The following is a 12,268-nucleotide window of genomic DNA, read 5'->3' as shown; positions in this document are numbered from 1 at the left end:
TGGCCTGGGCAGGGCGTGGGCAGCCTGTCCATCCCCCTGTCCCTGGCAGCTGCAGCCCCGTCCATTGCAAGAGGAGTTTCTGCCCCCTGCAGGGGTCCTCCCTCCTCAGCCCTGGGCTGGTGGTACTAGAGCCCCCAGGGCATTGCTGCCACTGCCCAGTGTCCGGCTCAAGTTGGCAGCCAAGCAGCCGTCTTTGTTTCTTTACTGCAAAGCAGGGGGCCAGAGGACTGGGAGGTGCGACCTAGGGTCTCGCATCTGCTGGTTCCTGTCTCAGTGCACCCAGCAGCCAGGACTGAGCTGGGCAGGAGGCAGAGTCCATCCACGCCTCCCACCTGGGTGCTGGGCCGTCCTCTGGGACTCCAACGGGAGCCTGCAGACATGAGCGCGGTGTGCCATAGCTCTGCTCACCACGCCGCGGCACTGGGCCCTAGGTTTATGTTTGAGGAGGGGGCAGGGATCTGCTTCTGGCGCAGGCAGTTAAGCTTCTGCCTGTATCTCCAGCATCCTATGAGGGCACCAGTTCCACTCCTAGCTGCTCACTTCCAGTTCAGTTCACTGCCAACATTCCGGGGAGGCGGCAGAAGGCGGCGTGAGCGCGGAGTCCTTGCTGCCGCTCGGGGATGGACATGGAGTTCCAGCCTCTGGTCTTGCACTTGCTGAGCGAACCAGCAGATGGAAGGTCTCCCACGCTCTGTGATTCGGCCATGCAAGTAAATAACTCTTAGAATAAAAATACTCCAGCTGTGGGCAACGCCGGGGCTGCATTGTACCTGGGCCTGGGAAATGCCAATTGTGTTTTATTTATACCAATGTGCCAGTATGGTTGCCTATTCTATTTTTCAAAAGCTATGTGGGGGGCAGGTGCCTGCACGCCAGCAGACAGGGTGTGGAGATTTGTGCGCGAGTGTGCATGGGCCGGGCTAAGCAGGCAGGGCCCAAGGCTGGCCTGGCGCACCACCGGAGGATCGGCCTTGGGGGTCCATGTGGTTGCAGGTGCGGGGGCTGTGGAGTGCTCGGGGAAGGGGTCTGGGGATGTGAGGGAGGGGGGACTGCTGAGGGAGAAGCAGACAGGTGAGGAGAGATTTCTGGGGGCTCCACCAGCCAGGACCCTGCCCTTGTAGGTAAACGAGGGGGCTGAGATTGGCTGGGTTGGAGTTGGGGAACTAGAGGAGCCCAAATGGAAGAGGTTCCAGGTTCCCGGCTTCGGATCGGCACAGCACCGGCCGTTGCGCTCACTTGGGGAGTGAATCATCAGACGGAAGATCTTCCTCTCTGTCTCTCCTCCTCTCTGTATATCTGACTTCGTAATAAAATAAAAATAAAATCTTAAATAACTGCTTAAAACAAGATTTATAAAAAGTTTAGAAATTGCTTTCATGAAGTCTCCCTGGATGTTTCCCGAGGAGCCCTGCCCCAGGTTTTCCCAGAAGGTGTCTGGACCGGATCCCTGTGGCCGCTGGGCACCCACCCTCCTCCCCCAACCCTGGCCCCAGTGAGGCCTGTGGAGTGACCCAGCAAGGTCACCGTGCAGTGACCTTGGCCTCCTGTGCAGGTGGACACCGTCAGCGGGGGCTCCTGGCCCGGGGCTCCGACTCTTGCCCCGACTTGGCACCACCAGGCAGTGTGCACCGTCTGTCTTGCTTATTCCCCAGAATAAGAGCATAGGCCCAGCCTGGTTCTCCCTGCCCAGGAATGTGGCCGGGCCTCCCAACAGTGCTGATGTCTGGCTGAGCTGGCACAAGCCGCCCGGCCCTCGAAACTAGTCATGGTGCCTCTCTGTGCCACCTGGCATGAGCTGGAGATGGTCCCAAGGGCCACTTTGGGGACCCAGCACTGGATGTAGCTCCCTGGGGAGTCCTGTGGCTTAGGCAGCTCCTAGCCCCACGCCCAAGTCCAGCTCCCTCTGACACAGCCCTGGGGGTCAGCAGGCTGCGTTCGGGTCCCCCGAAGGAGAGAGCTGTCTTTGACCCGGCCCAGCCCCACTGCTGCAGGTGTTTGAGAAGCGAGGATGCGAGTTCCTCCTCTCCCTCAATTAATGAATTAAAAAGAAACAAACGAAAGCCAGGGCTTATGTCAGTCCGAGTGGTGAAGATGTGCCCGGGATGGCCACATCTCCTACGGCTGTGCCTGCCTGGGGTCCTGGCTCCCCTTCCCATGCAGCTCCTGCTTTTGGGGTGGGGCAGAGCCGGCCACAGTCCACATTGCTGTGTCCAAGCTGCTTATGTGGCAGACCCGGCTGGAGTCTGGCCAGAGCCCTGCCAACATCTGGGTGGTGAACCAGCAAGTGGGCGATCTATCTTTCCAACAAAGAAAATCATTCAGAAAGGTAAGAAGCAGGTGTCACCATGCTGATGCAGGCCTAGCGTCTGCGGTGCCAGCATCTCATATGGACGCCGGTTCAAGTCCCGGCTGCTACTTCACTTCCCATGCAGTGCCCGGCCTGTGGCCTGGGAAAGCAGCAGAGGCTGGCCCAAGTCTGTGGCCCCTGTGCCTACATGGGAGACCCAAAAGAAGCTTCTGGCTCCCCGTTTCAGATGGGCCCAACCAGTGGATGGACAATGGCTGCATAGCTTTTCTTTCTGTAAATTTGCCTTTTGAGTAAAAATTTAAAAATAAATAAATACGGGCCTGGAGCAGCAGCTTGGTGGCTAAAGTCCTTGCCTTGCACATGCTGCGATTCCATATGGGCGCCGGTTCTAATCCTGGCAACCCAGCCTCCCATCCAGCTCCCTGCTTGTGGCCTGGGAAAGCAGTGGAGGATGGCCCAAGGCTTTTGGACCCTGCACCCATGTGGGAGACCCGGAAGAGGTTCCTGGCTCCTGGCTTGGGATTGGCTAGGCTCCAGGTGTTGCGCTGCCTGGGGAGTGAAGTGGCCTTGCTCCGCGGTGAGGCTGGGCTGCAGGGGCAGGGGCTCCTGCCTCTTGTGGGGTGAGCCAGGGATGAGCTGGACTGCGCCCCACCGGGAAGCGGCAGGTGGTCCGGGGAGGGGTTGTCGCGGAACACACCCCCTCCTCAGCACTGCCCTGCGCCCCTGCTGCCCATCCAAAGGAACACCGCTGCTGGGTGAGGCTCTTTGGTGTTTTTTTTTATTATTATTATTCTTAAAAAATGTTACAAAATTATTCATTATATAATTCTTACTTTCCTTCTTAAAAATTTAAGTCATAAAAAAGTCACTTTATAAAATAATACAAAAGGACATGATTGGCGAAGGTGGGGGGTCCGGTCCTGACGCTGGGCTGAGCAGTCCAGTGCTTGGCCCTGGGGCGCCCCCAGTCAGCTGGGCCTGCAGAGGCGGCTAGGAGGGAGGCCTGCGGGACACAGGTCAGCTCCTGCTCCCCGCAGTGCCGCTAGCTGGAGCCGCCCAGCACCCCCAACAGCTTGCCGGGCTCCAGGCTCTGCTGCTGGGCCAGCGGCATCTCCTGCCCCGTGAACTGGTCCCGGGCGCTGGGGCAGGAGGGGTTGCACTGAGGCCAGGGGCAGCTGTCCACCAGGTGGATGGGACACCCCTTCAGGGGCGCTCGGCTGGCCTTGTGGCTGTCCTGCAAGCTCCGGTCCCAGCAATGCAGCGCGCGAGGCAGCGAGGTCCCCTTCACCTGCACCTCCGTCCAGTGGCTGCCGAGACAGACGCGGGCGAGGTCATGGACGCCGCCACCCCCAGGGCACCTGCGCGCACAGAGCCGAGCCGCGCCACTCACCTGCTCTGGACGATCTCGTGGGACAGGCAAGCTGGGGCGAAGACGGCCCTGGTGGGAAGCAGAGGGCTGCCCTGAGCCGCCCGCTCCGGTCCCCGCACCCCCGGCGCCCCCGCTTCCTCATCCCAGGCAGGGGCAGACGACCCCAGGCCCCTGCCTCGGTGGGGCGCACGCGGCGGGACCCCACTCACGGCACGTCGCGCAGCGTCTCGCGCAGCTCGCGGCCCAGGGTCTGGATGTACAGCCACTGCCCCTCCTGCACCGGCTGCCCCGTGAGATGCACGTTGTCCACGGTCAGCTGGGCCTCGTCAAACAGCCACTGCACCAGGAACACCGGGGCTGGGGGCGGGGCGCGGGTCAGCTCGGTCTGCCGCGGCCCCCACCCCACGTGTCCGCCACCAGAAGCCCAGCGCTGGCCCAGCTACCCGCGCCCCGCGCCCCGCGCCACTCACAGCGCAGCGTGCGGTAGATCTTGTAGCCAAAGAAGCAGTTCCACTCCTCGCCCTCCTTGAACTGGCGCCGGCAGCGTTCCGGGACCACCCCGCTCCAGTACCTGCGGCCGGGAGCAGGTCAGCGGGGACCCCGCTCCCTCCCCGGCCGGTCCTCCCCTCCTCCTCAGCCCAGCCCCGCTGCACCTGATGCCCCTGCGGATGGCCTCGGTGGGCGCGCAGGTCATGGTGTCCACACAGCCCGTGTGGCGATACTGCTTGTTGTCCAGGAACCAACCCGAGTCGGCCAGACCCCGCACCTGGATGGACGTGTGGCCCAGTGCCTCCAGCTGCTCGGCCACGCGGTCCACATTCAGCAGCACCCCGATGCCGCCAGCGCTGCGGGGAGGCGCAGGGTCCTGGTGAGGGGGCGGCTCCCCGGGAGGGCCAGGGTCACGGTGGGTGAGCGCGCGGCTCCCCAGGAGGACCAGAGTCCCGGTGAAGGAGGACCAGGGTCCCGGTGAGGGGGAGGTTCCCCAGGAGGGCCAGGGTCCGGGTGAGGGGGAGGCTCCCCAGGAAGGCCAGGGTCCCGGTGAGGGGGAGGCTCCCCATGAGGGCCAGGGTCCTGGTGAGGGGGCGGCTCCCCGGGAGGGCCAGGGTTACCGTGGGTGAGCGGGCGGCTCCCCAGGAGGGCCAGAGTCCCGGTGAGGGACTGCTCTCCAGGAGGGCCAGAGTCCCGGTGAGCGGGCGGCTCCCCAGGAGGGCCAGGGTCCCCAGGAGGTCAGGGTCCCGAGGTCTGCTGAGCCTGGCTGGCAGTCACACCTTCCATCCGCCTTCTCTCTACCTCGGGGCTCTGTCCACCCACACGCATGACCGGGACCCAGGGCCCTGGAGAAGGGCGGCAGCCCACCCTACCACCCTGGGGCTGCAGGTTATCTAACCAGGCCTGGCCGGATGGGAGCCACCAGGCCCTGTGAAGCTAAGGCACTGCCCGCGCACACACCCCACCTGCCCCCGCCGGCTGCCCTGCCCACCTGCTCCCGGCCAGCAGCAGCACCTTGGCCCCGCTGAGCCCTCTGCCCAGCAGCTCCCGCACGACCTCTTGGATGATGATGGTGCCCATGAAAGCGTACCCACCTGCGAGGAGGGGGTGTGTATGTGGGTGGATTCAGGCGGGGTGGGGTCGGCTGGCAGCGGGGACGGGCTCTGGGGGGAGGGGAGTGGGCCAAGTGCTGGGATCCATCCTGTCCGGGTCCCTCAGGGGGTGGGCGGGCACTGAAGGGTGGGTGGGCTCTGCGGTCACGGTGCAGGGGGCTCACTTTTCTCTGACTTGGGGGAAGCGCCGCTCCAAACGTCACTGGAGCAGTAGGGGATGAAGCTGCAACACAAGGACCCTGTGAGCCGAAGGACCCCCACCAGGAGGGCACCCCCGCCCTCAGGACGGCCCGCTTACACTATGTTGGCATTCCACCAATGCGGGTTCTCCTCCGGCTGTGAGGAAAGGATGCCCGTGCCTGCAGGGCACAGAGGCGGGTGTCGAGGCGGAGGGGCCGTCCCGCTGGGGCCGCCCAGGGGTTCTTCCCGCAGGACTGACCTGAATAGGTGCGCGGCCAGTCCTTGGAGCTCATGAGGCGCCGTATGGAGTCGTACCTGGAGTCGCAGCTCTCGCGGCTGAAGCAGTACCAGCCACCTGCGGGCACAGCCCGAGGGGCGGGGGAGACTCAGGCCAGTGCCCGCAAAGCCTCGGCCGGCCCGCCCGCCCCCGGGGGCCCGGGACGCACCTTCCAGAAAGAGCAGCCACCGCCGGCTGCCCTTGGACTCCTTCAAGTAGTAGCTGAGGAGAGGCGCGCGCGGCGGTCAGCGGGGCCGTGCGCTCCACCTGTCGTGGCCGGCGCGGCGCCGCACGGGGGCACCCGCGGCCAGGGCCGCGTCCAGCGCGGCGCCCGGGAGTCCGCGCGGCCGCCGGCCCCGGGAGAGGGCGCTCGCGGGGCGGGCACCGGCCGGGAGGGACCTGCGTGGTCCGTGGAAAATCCCCACGGCCGCGCGGAGCGCGCATCCCCGGGCGCGCGCGGGGCTGCCCCGGCCGGTGCGGACGTCGCGTCTCCGGGCCGTCGGCGAATCCCCGAGCGCGTGGACGCCCCCTCCCCGCCCCGTGTCCTGCCTCTCCTCCCTCCGCCTGGGTGTGAATCCGGGCCCAGGGCCCCGCGGCCAGCTTCCCGCCTCCCTCGTGGCCCCTCCAGCTGACGCCCGCGTCTGCCCTGGTGGTCTCGGGGTCCCGGTGGCCGGGGAGACGGGATTCTCCCCGCCCCCGTCCCCGGTGCTGCCCAGATCCCGAGGACGCGAGCTGGGCACCGGCGGCCGAGGGGTCAGTGCCCGCACTGGCTGGGAACCAGGCCTGAAGTTCAGGCGCAGCCCCACCCCCACGCCCGAAGCGGCGAGTCACAGATCTGGGCCCTGCCCAAGACCAGAGCCACCGGGCATCCGATGCGGCGGGGGCGAGGGTCCCCGCAACGCTCGGAAGCGGGGCCGCGGGGCGGCGGGGCGGCGGGCCTTACCCGGCCGGGCTGCCGTCGTTGCAAGTCACCGACGTGTTGTGCAGGAGCTGCAGCCGCAGGTCCTCATTGAGCTGCTGTGCGGAGCAGGGGTACAGGGACTGCGCCAGGCTCTTGACCTGCGCCATGAAGCTGTCCATGTTGCCCTCCACCGCCGTGAAGTCCAGCGGGAAGCTCTCCACCGGCTGCCCCGGCCCCGGAGCCGCCTCGGTCTGCGGCGGGGGCGGCTGCTGGCCGCGGCGCCGCCAGGTCTTCCTGCCCTCGCCGGCCCCGGCCCAGTGCAGAAGGCTCAGGAGCAGCAGGAGCGCGCGCACCCCTCGGGCCATGGCCGCGGACACCTGCGGAGAGCGGGCCGCCGTGAGACGGGCGGCAGGCCGGGGTGCCGCCGCCGCGCCCGCTGCCTCGCCCCCGGCCTGGGCGCGGGGGGCGCGGTGCCAGGGAGCTCGGGCTCGGCGTCGAAGCTGCACGGCCGGCCGGGGGGCTCGGGCTCGGCGTCGAGGCTGCACGGCCGGCCGGGGGGCTCGGGCTCGGCGTCGAGGCTGCACGGCCGGCCGGGGGGCTCGGGCTCGGCGCGGCGGCCCGGGGCAGCGTGAGGTCTGCGTGCGCTGGCTCCGACCCGCGCCAATGAGCGGCGGGGGCCGCGCCTGGGCGTAGTGCGCGGGGGCCGCGGCCCGGGTGCCCGCGCGTTAGATGTGCCGCCGCCCGGGCTGGGCGCGGGGGGAGGGGGCCGCGCTCGCTCTTTTCTTGGCGGAGGCATCGGCTTTTCTTCCCAAACCGCAAGCCTGACGGAGGGGCCTGGACTACCCCGTCGTGGCCGCCGGAGGCGCTCCCGGCCCGGCTTCGTGGGGGGCAGCGCGACCGGGCGGCCCCGGCGTCTCCATCCACCGCGGCCAGCCCGGCGCCGCTGCGCCCGTCTTCGGGGCTGCTGGAAGGCGCGGCGGCGGCGGCTCGGGGCGAGGCTTTTCCCCGCCGGGAGGCCGCTGCGCGCAGGCCGCAACGGAGTCGGGCCCGACGGGGCCGGCGCGCCCACCTGCAGCAGCGGCCCCGCGTCCCACCGCGCGGTCTCCGCGCAGCGGAGTGGGTGACTCGGTCTCCCGCCCGCATCCCACCGCTTACTCCCACCCGGAGCAGACCCGGGCCCGGCGCTCACCGCGGCCGTGCGGGCGGCCCCGCGGCCGGGCTCCTCGGCGTCGCTCGCCCTGCACCCGCCGGCGTGCCCGGCTGGGCTGCGCTCCCCGTCTGGCGCTGGCGCGGAGCCACCCGAGACTTTTATCCAGCGGGCCCCCGGGGTCAAACCGGCGGCGGACACAGGGCTCTGAGCGGAGGGGCCCGCGGTGGCGGCGCCGGGGCCTCCGGGAGGAGCGGACAGGTGTGGCGCGAGGCCCGGGCTCCAGGGCCCGGCGCAGCGGGGGAGTGCCCTGTCCCGCGCCTGAGTGGGCAGATTCTGAGCGGCTCTGTCGGAGGCGCAGGGGTCGGAGGGGCTTACCTCCCCCCGCCCCGGCGCCCCTGGCTGCCCAGACGCCACTGAGGGGAGAGGGTCCAGCTGCCGGGCGCTGCTGGCCTGCCCTGGGCTGGGTGACCCGGGTGCATGCGCGCCCAGCCCTGCCCCACCCCCGCGTCGTCCGCCGGCCAGGGCTGGGGCGGCTGGACCCAGTGGCATCCGAGGCGGAAATGCACAGGCAGCGGTTGGGGGACCCGCGTGGGTTCCCGGGGCCTGCACCAAGTGCCACGTACTGCCTTTCCTTGGAATGTGAGTCCAGGCCCGTGCGAGGCTTCTGGAGCTGGCGCCTCCAGATACGGGGAGCCCCGTCACCTCCTGGCAGTCGAGGCAGAGGGCCAGGCCCCCAGACTCTTGGGACATGGGGGAGAAATACACACGCTACACCCACATGTGCACACTATGCATAGCCGTGCACCCCAGGCATGCACGCAGCTCTGCTGGCCGGCGCTCGCCTGTGACAGTGACCTACCCTGGAGCTCCCTGGGGGTCAGACAAGGAGGCCCAAGTGGACTTGAAGCACCGGCCGGGCGATGGCGGGCGGTCCTCAGGGCTGCTCACACAGCAGTGCGGGCCCTGCTGCTGCGGGTTAATTTAAGGGCCGTCTGGGACTGGCCAGGGGCTGTCTATGCACACACACACACACACACACACACAGAGGACCCCAGGGAGGGTTGCTGACCCCAGGGAGTGGTCTCACAGGGCAAGAATCTGCCCATAGGAGCTCTGCCTTGGGCACGTGCCTGCAGTCAGGCCCCCAGACAGAATTGGCTGTGCGGCCTTGCACGTCCCTGGGGCTGTGGGTCATACTGGCCTCTTGGTGCCTCCACTTCCTCTTCCTGTTGTAGGCCCTGGCTTCACCTCTGTGAGGGCTCAGGGTTCCTGGAGCTGGGGCGCCTCCAAGCAGGGTGGTGGGATGACAGTGGCCTGGCTGTGGGGTCAGCTGCGTTGCTGTTTCACCCACACGGTACCCCCAATGAGCTGCAGTTGGTCCAATGTGAGCAGCGGACACTGGCCGTTACATGGTACTTCTCCCAGAGCCACCCTGCCCTGCCTCTGCCGTCTGTCCGCCGCCACGCACCTACCGCCCACAAGGCTGCGGCTCCCCGGGGCTGTGTACATCTGCGCCCTGGCCTCACAATTGTTGCTTCCCGCAGCGGTCTTCTGTGTTGGCCGGTGGATTCTCCTGGAAGGATGGGTCCTTCCAGCCATCAGGTGGCCGACCTTTGTGGCCAGGCCCCCGGCACCAGGAGAACCGTGACCACTGTGGACCCCGCAGCCTCTGGGGGTAGCTGGTAGCGAGAGCAGGAGACACAGGGTTGGTAGGGGTGTAGGATGGATCCTCCCACCTAGACGCTGGGGACTCCCCGAGAAGAGGTGGCCAGATGGAAGCCTGCGTGTGGGGCCAGAGTGTGGTGGTGCAACAGTGTAGCTGTGAGGCTGGCATCTCCATAGCAGCACCTGCCGGAGTCCTGCCCCCTCCACTTCCCACCCGGCCTCCTGCTGATGCACCTGCGAAGCCACAGGAGCGTGGCCCAGGTGCGTGCACGGCCCCAGCACCGCGCCGCAGACCCGATGGAGCACCAGGCGCCCAGCGTCCATCGGACCGAGTCCCCAAGGAGGAAAAGATTTCTCTCTTGCGCTCCCCCTCATGCCTTTCAAATAATCTTTTTTAAAACAAAGAGCTTGTATGTGAGTGTCCACAGGGGCAGAGGCATCCACTGCAGACAGACACAGGCCCAAAGCATTCACTTAAAATAGAAACCACGCACCCAGCAATGGGCCTGGTAGACGGTGGTCAGCAGGAGTCCCTGGGCGCCGGGCCAGGTGTTGGTGGGCTGGCTGTGCACACCGAAAACCACCCTGACCCATGTGCCACTAGGGCAGGTGTCAGGGCCCGGCCACCCTTCCACTCCTGGGTCCAGGTCCCCTGGCTCCCAGCTCCATGTGCATGTGGCCTCACGGGTCGCCAGGCGTCAGGCATGACAGCACGTGCAGCCAGAGACGTGGCCCAGGTCACGCTGTGCTGACCAGCCCTCGGGGCGCGCAGCCTCTAGGGCTCCTCAGATGTCCTTCGGGCTGTGGCCCCTGGGCTCCCAGATGACCAATGGCTGAGCCACAGGCTGGGGGCAGGTCCCGGTCAGATCAGGTGGCAGTGTGTGCTGGAGGGGGCCTGCCTTAGACCCTTCTTGGGGTCTTCCACGGGGAGACCAGGCCGCAGAGTGGGTAGTAGTTCAGCACTTCTGGACGGGGTGCTGCTTGGTGCTGTGTGGCCAGCTGCCGCCCCAGGCCGCTGTGTACCAGCTGTAGCCAGCCCGGCGTCTGGGGCCCAGCTGCTGCGTGCTGGTCTCACACAGCCACCTGGCCGCCGGGCGGGGAGCAGGTCTTGATCTCAGCGGGGGTGGGGTGGTGGGGTGGAGGGACCTGGCGGCCGAGCCCCAAGGCTGAGGTTTGCAGTCGGACCCTTGTCTCATTCCCGCTGGTGCCCCTTCCCTGTGTCTGGCAGCAAAGGTCCCCCTTTGGTTGAACTCAGAACCCTGACGGGAGAGCTGCTCCCCCACCCCACAGAGCTGTCTGGGTGCCAGGGAGTGGGGAGAGTTGGATGTCCTGGGGAGGACAGGGTCAGGCCCGCCCTCCAGCCCTGGGGACGAGGGCACTGTTTGCGGGCTGGCAGGCTCGGGCTCGGGGTCACCTGGCAGAGAGCCTGGCCCACTGCCTGGCCCCCCAGCGGATCCTCTAGCTGCCGGGCCATGTGACCCTGGGCTGGCCCTCCCTCCGCCAGGGATCCGCACGTGGCCTCTGGGGAGGCAGAGGCCAACCCTCAGATCTTGTCACTGGGAACCTCCCAGCGCCAGGGACATCAAAGGGGGCGGCGGATGCTTCCTTTAAAGGGCCATGCCACTTTAATTCAAAGCAGATCCTGGGAACAGCTGGGTAGCGGCCGTCCGGGGAGGGGGTGGGAGGGAGGCTGGCGGCTGGTTGTCCTGGTCCTCCCAGGCCCTCCCGCCTGCCTTTGCTCCTGAGTCCAGAGCCCACAGAAGGCAGTGCCCAGGGGCCCAGGGTAGTGCTCCCCGTGGAGGCTTGCTCCTTGGTTGGGTCCCCTGGGTGCCCATCCTGCCCAGGGGGCAGGTTCTGGTTCTGAGAGACTGTGGTGTCTTCTGCTTGGGCAGGTAGCAGCAGAGACCTGCGCTTGCCCAGCTGTCTGCCCTGTGCCAGGGGCCACGGTCATGTTGGGGCAGCTCAGGCACGGGGCAAGGTGCCCTGGTGACCACTGGCAGCCCAGACACGACAGGAGGCATAGAGGAAAGAAGCAGGCAGAGCCGAGATGGAGGATGCAGCCCTGATGCTGGGGCCCCACAGGCCAGCTCCGGGCAGCTCTGGGTGACCCAGCTGAGGCTTCTGGGCGGGCCAAGATGCCACAGTCCAAAGGGGACATGCTGCCAGCCACAATCCTGCAGTTCCCTGGGGGCTAGAGGTGAAGGAGGGCAAACACAGGCTTAGCTGGGTGTGGTCAGCGCAGGTATGGCCGGCTGGGTGTGGTCAGCACAGGTGTGGTCAGCTGGGTGTGGTCAGCACAGGCATGGTGGTCTGGGTGTGGTCAGCACAGGCGTGGTTGGCTGGGTATGATCAGCTAGGTGTGTGTGGTCAGCACAGGCGTGGTCAGTTGGTTGTGGTCGGGTGGGTGTGGTCAGTGCAGGCATGGTGATCTGGGTGTGGTCAGCACAGGCGTGGTCGGCTGGGTATGATCAGCTAGGTGTGGTCATCTGGGCGTGGCCGGCTGGGTGTGGTCAGCTAGTGTGAGAGCAGGTAGGGCCATGGACCTGCTCAAACTGTCCTTCCAGGCTGTCCTAGGGACCCCCTGGGGGAGGCCCTTGTACCCCAGGGGGCAGTGGGGACAAGGAGGCTGTACTATGAGTGTCCACCTGAAGCCACGTGGCCACATGCATGCTTGTCCTGTCAATGGCATGCAGGCTGCCAGGCAGGGCTAGGCAGTGCCCGTCCGGGGTGAGTGGGAGTGGGCAGGACTGGGGCAGCATGCAGAGCGTCTGACATTATGGCTCTAGGAAAGGGGTTGTTCACTTATTTACTTGGAAG

General features: G+C 66.9%; 1 protein-coding gene across 1 annotated transcript; it reads right to left on the bottom strand.

The window, feature by feature from the left end:
- Nucleotides 1-3,350: 3,350 nt before the first annotated feature.
- Nucleotides 3,351-7,058, bottom strand: NOTUM (notum, palmitoleoyl-protein carboxylesterase). Its single transcript, XM_004592995.2, has 11 exons — nucleotides 6,679-7,058; nucleotides 5,905-5,957; nucleotides 5,718-5,813; nucleotides 5,577-5,637; nucleotides 5,443-5,501; nucleotides 5,158-5,260; nucleotides 4,331-4,522; nucleotides 4,148-4,248; nucleotides 3,887-4,034; nucleotides 3,699-3,746; nucleotides 3,351-3,615 (listed from the first exon to the last, which is right to left on the bottom strand). The coding sequence occupies exons 1-11, from the start codon at nucleotides 6,999-7,001 to the stop codon at nucleotides 3,351-3,353; spliced, it is 1,449 nt and encodes a 482-aa protein (XP_004593052.1). The 5' UTR covers nucleotides 7,002-7,058.
- Between the last annotated feature and the right edge of the window lie 5,210 nt (nucleotides 7,059-12,268).

The sequence above is a fragment of the Ochotona princeps genome, unplaced genomic scaffold (assembly GCF_030435755.1).
Source record: "Ochotona princeps isolate mOchPri1 unplaced genomic scaffold, mOchPri1.hap1 HAP1_SCAFFOLD_1606, whole genome shotgun sequence".
NCBI classification, from domain to species: domain Eukaryota; kingdom Metazoa; phylum Chordata; class Mammalia; order Lagomorpha; family Ochotonidae; genus Ochotona; species Ochotona princeps.
This window is presented reverse-complemented; position numbering and strand designations above follow the sequence as displayed.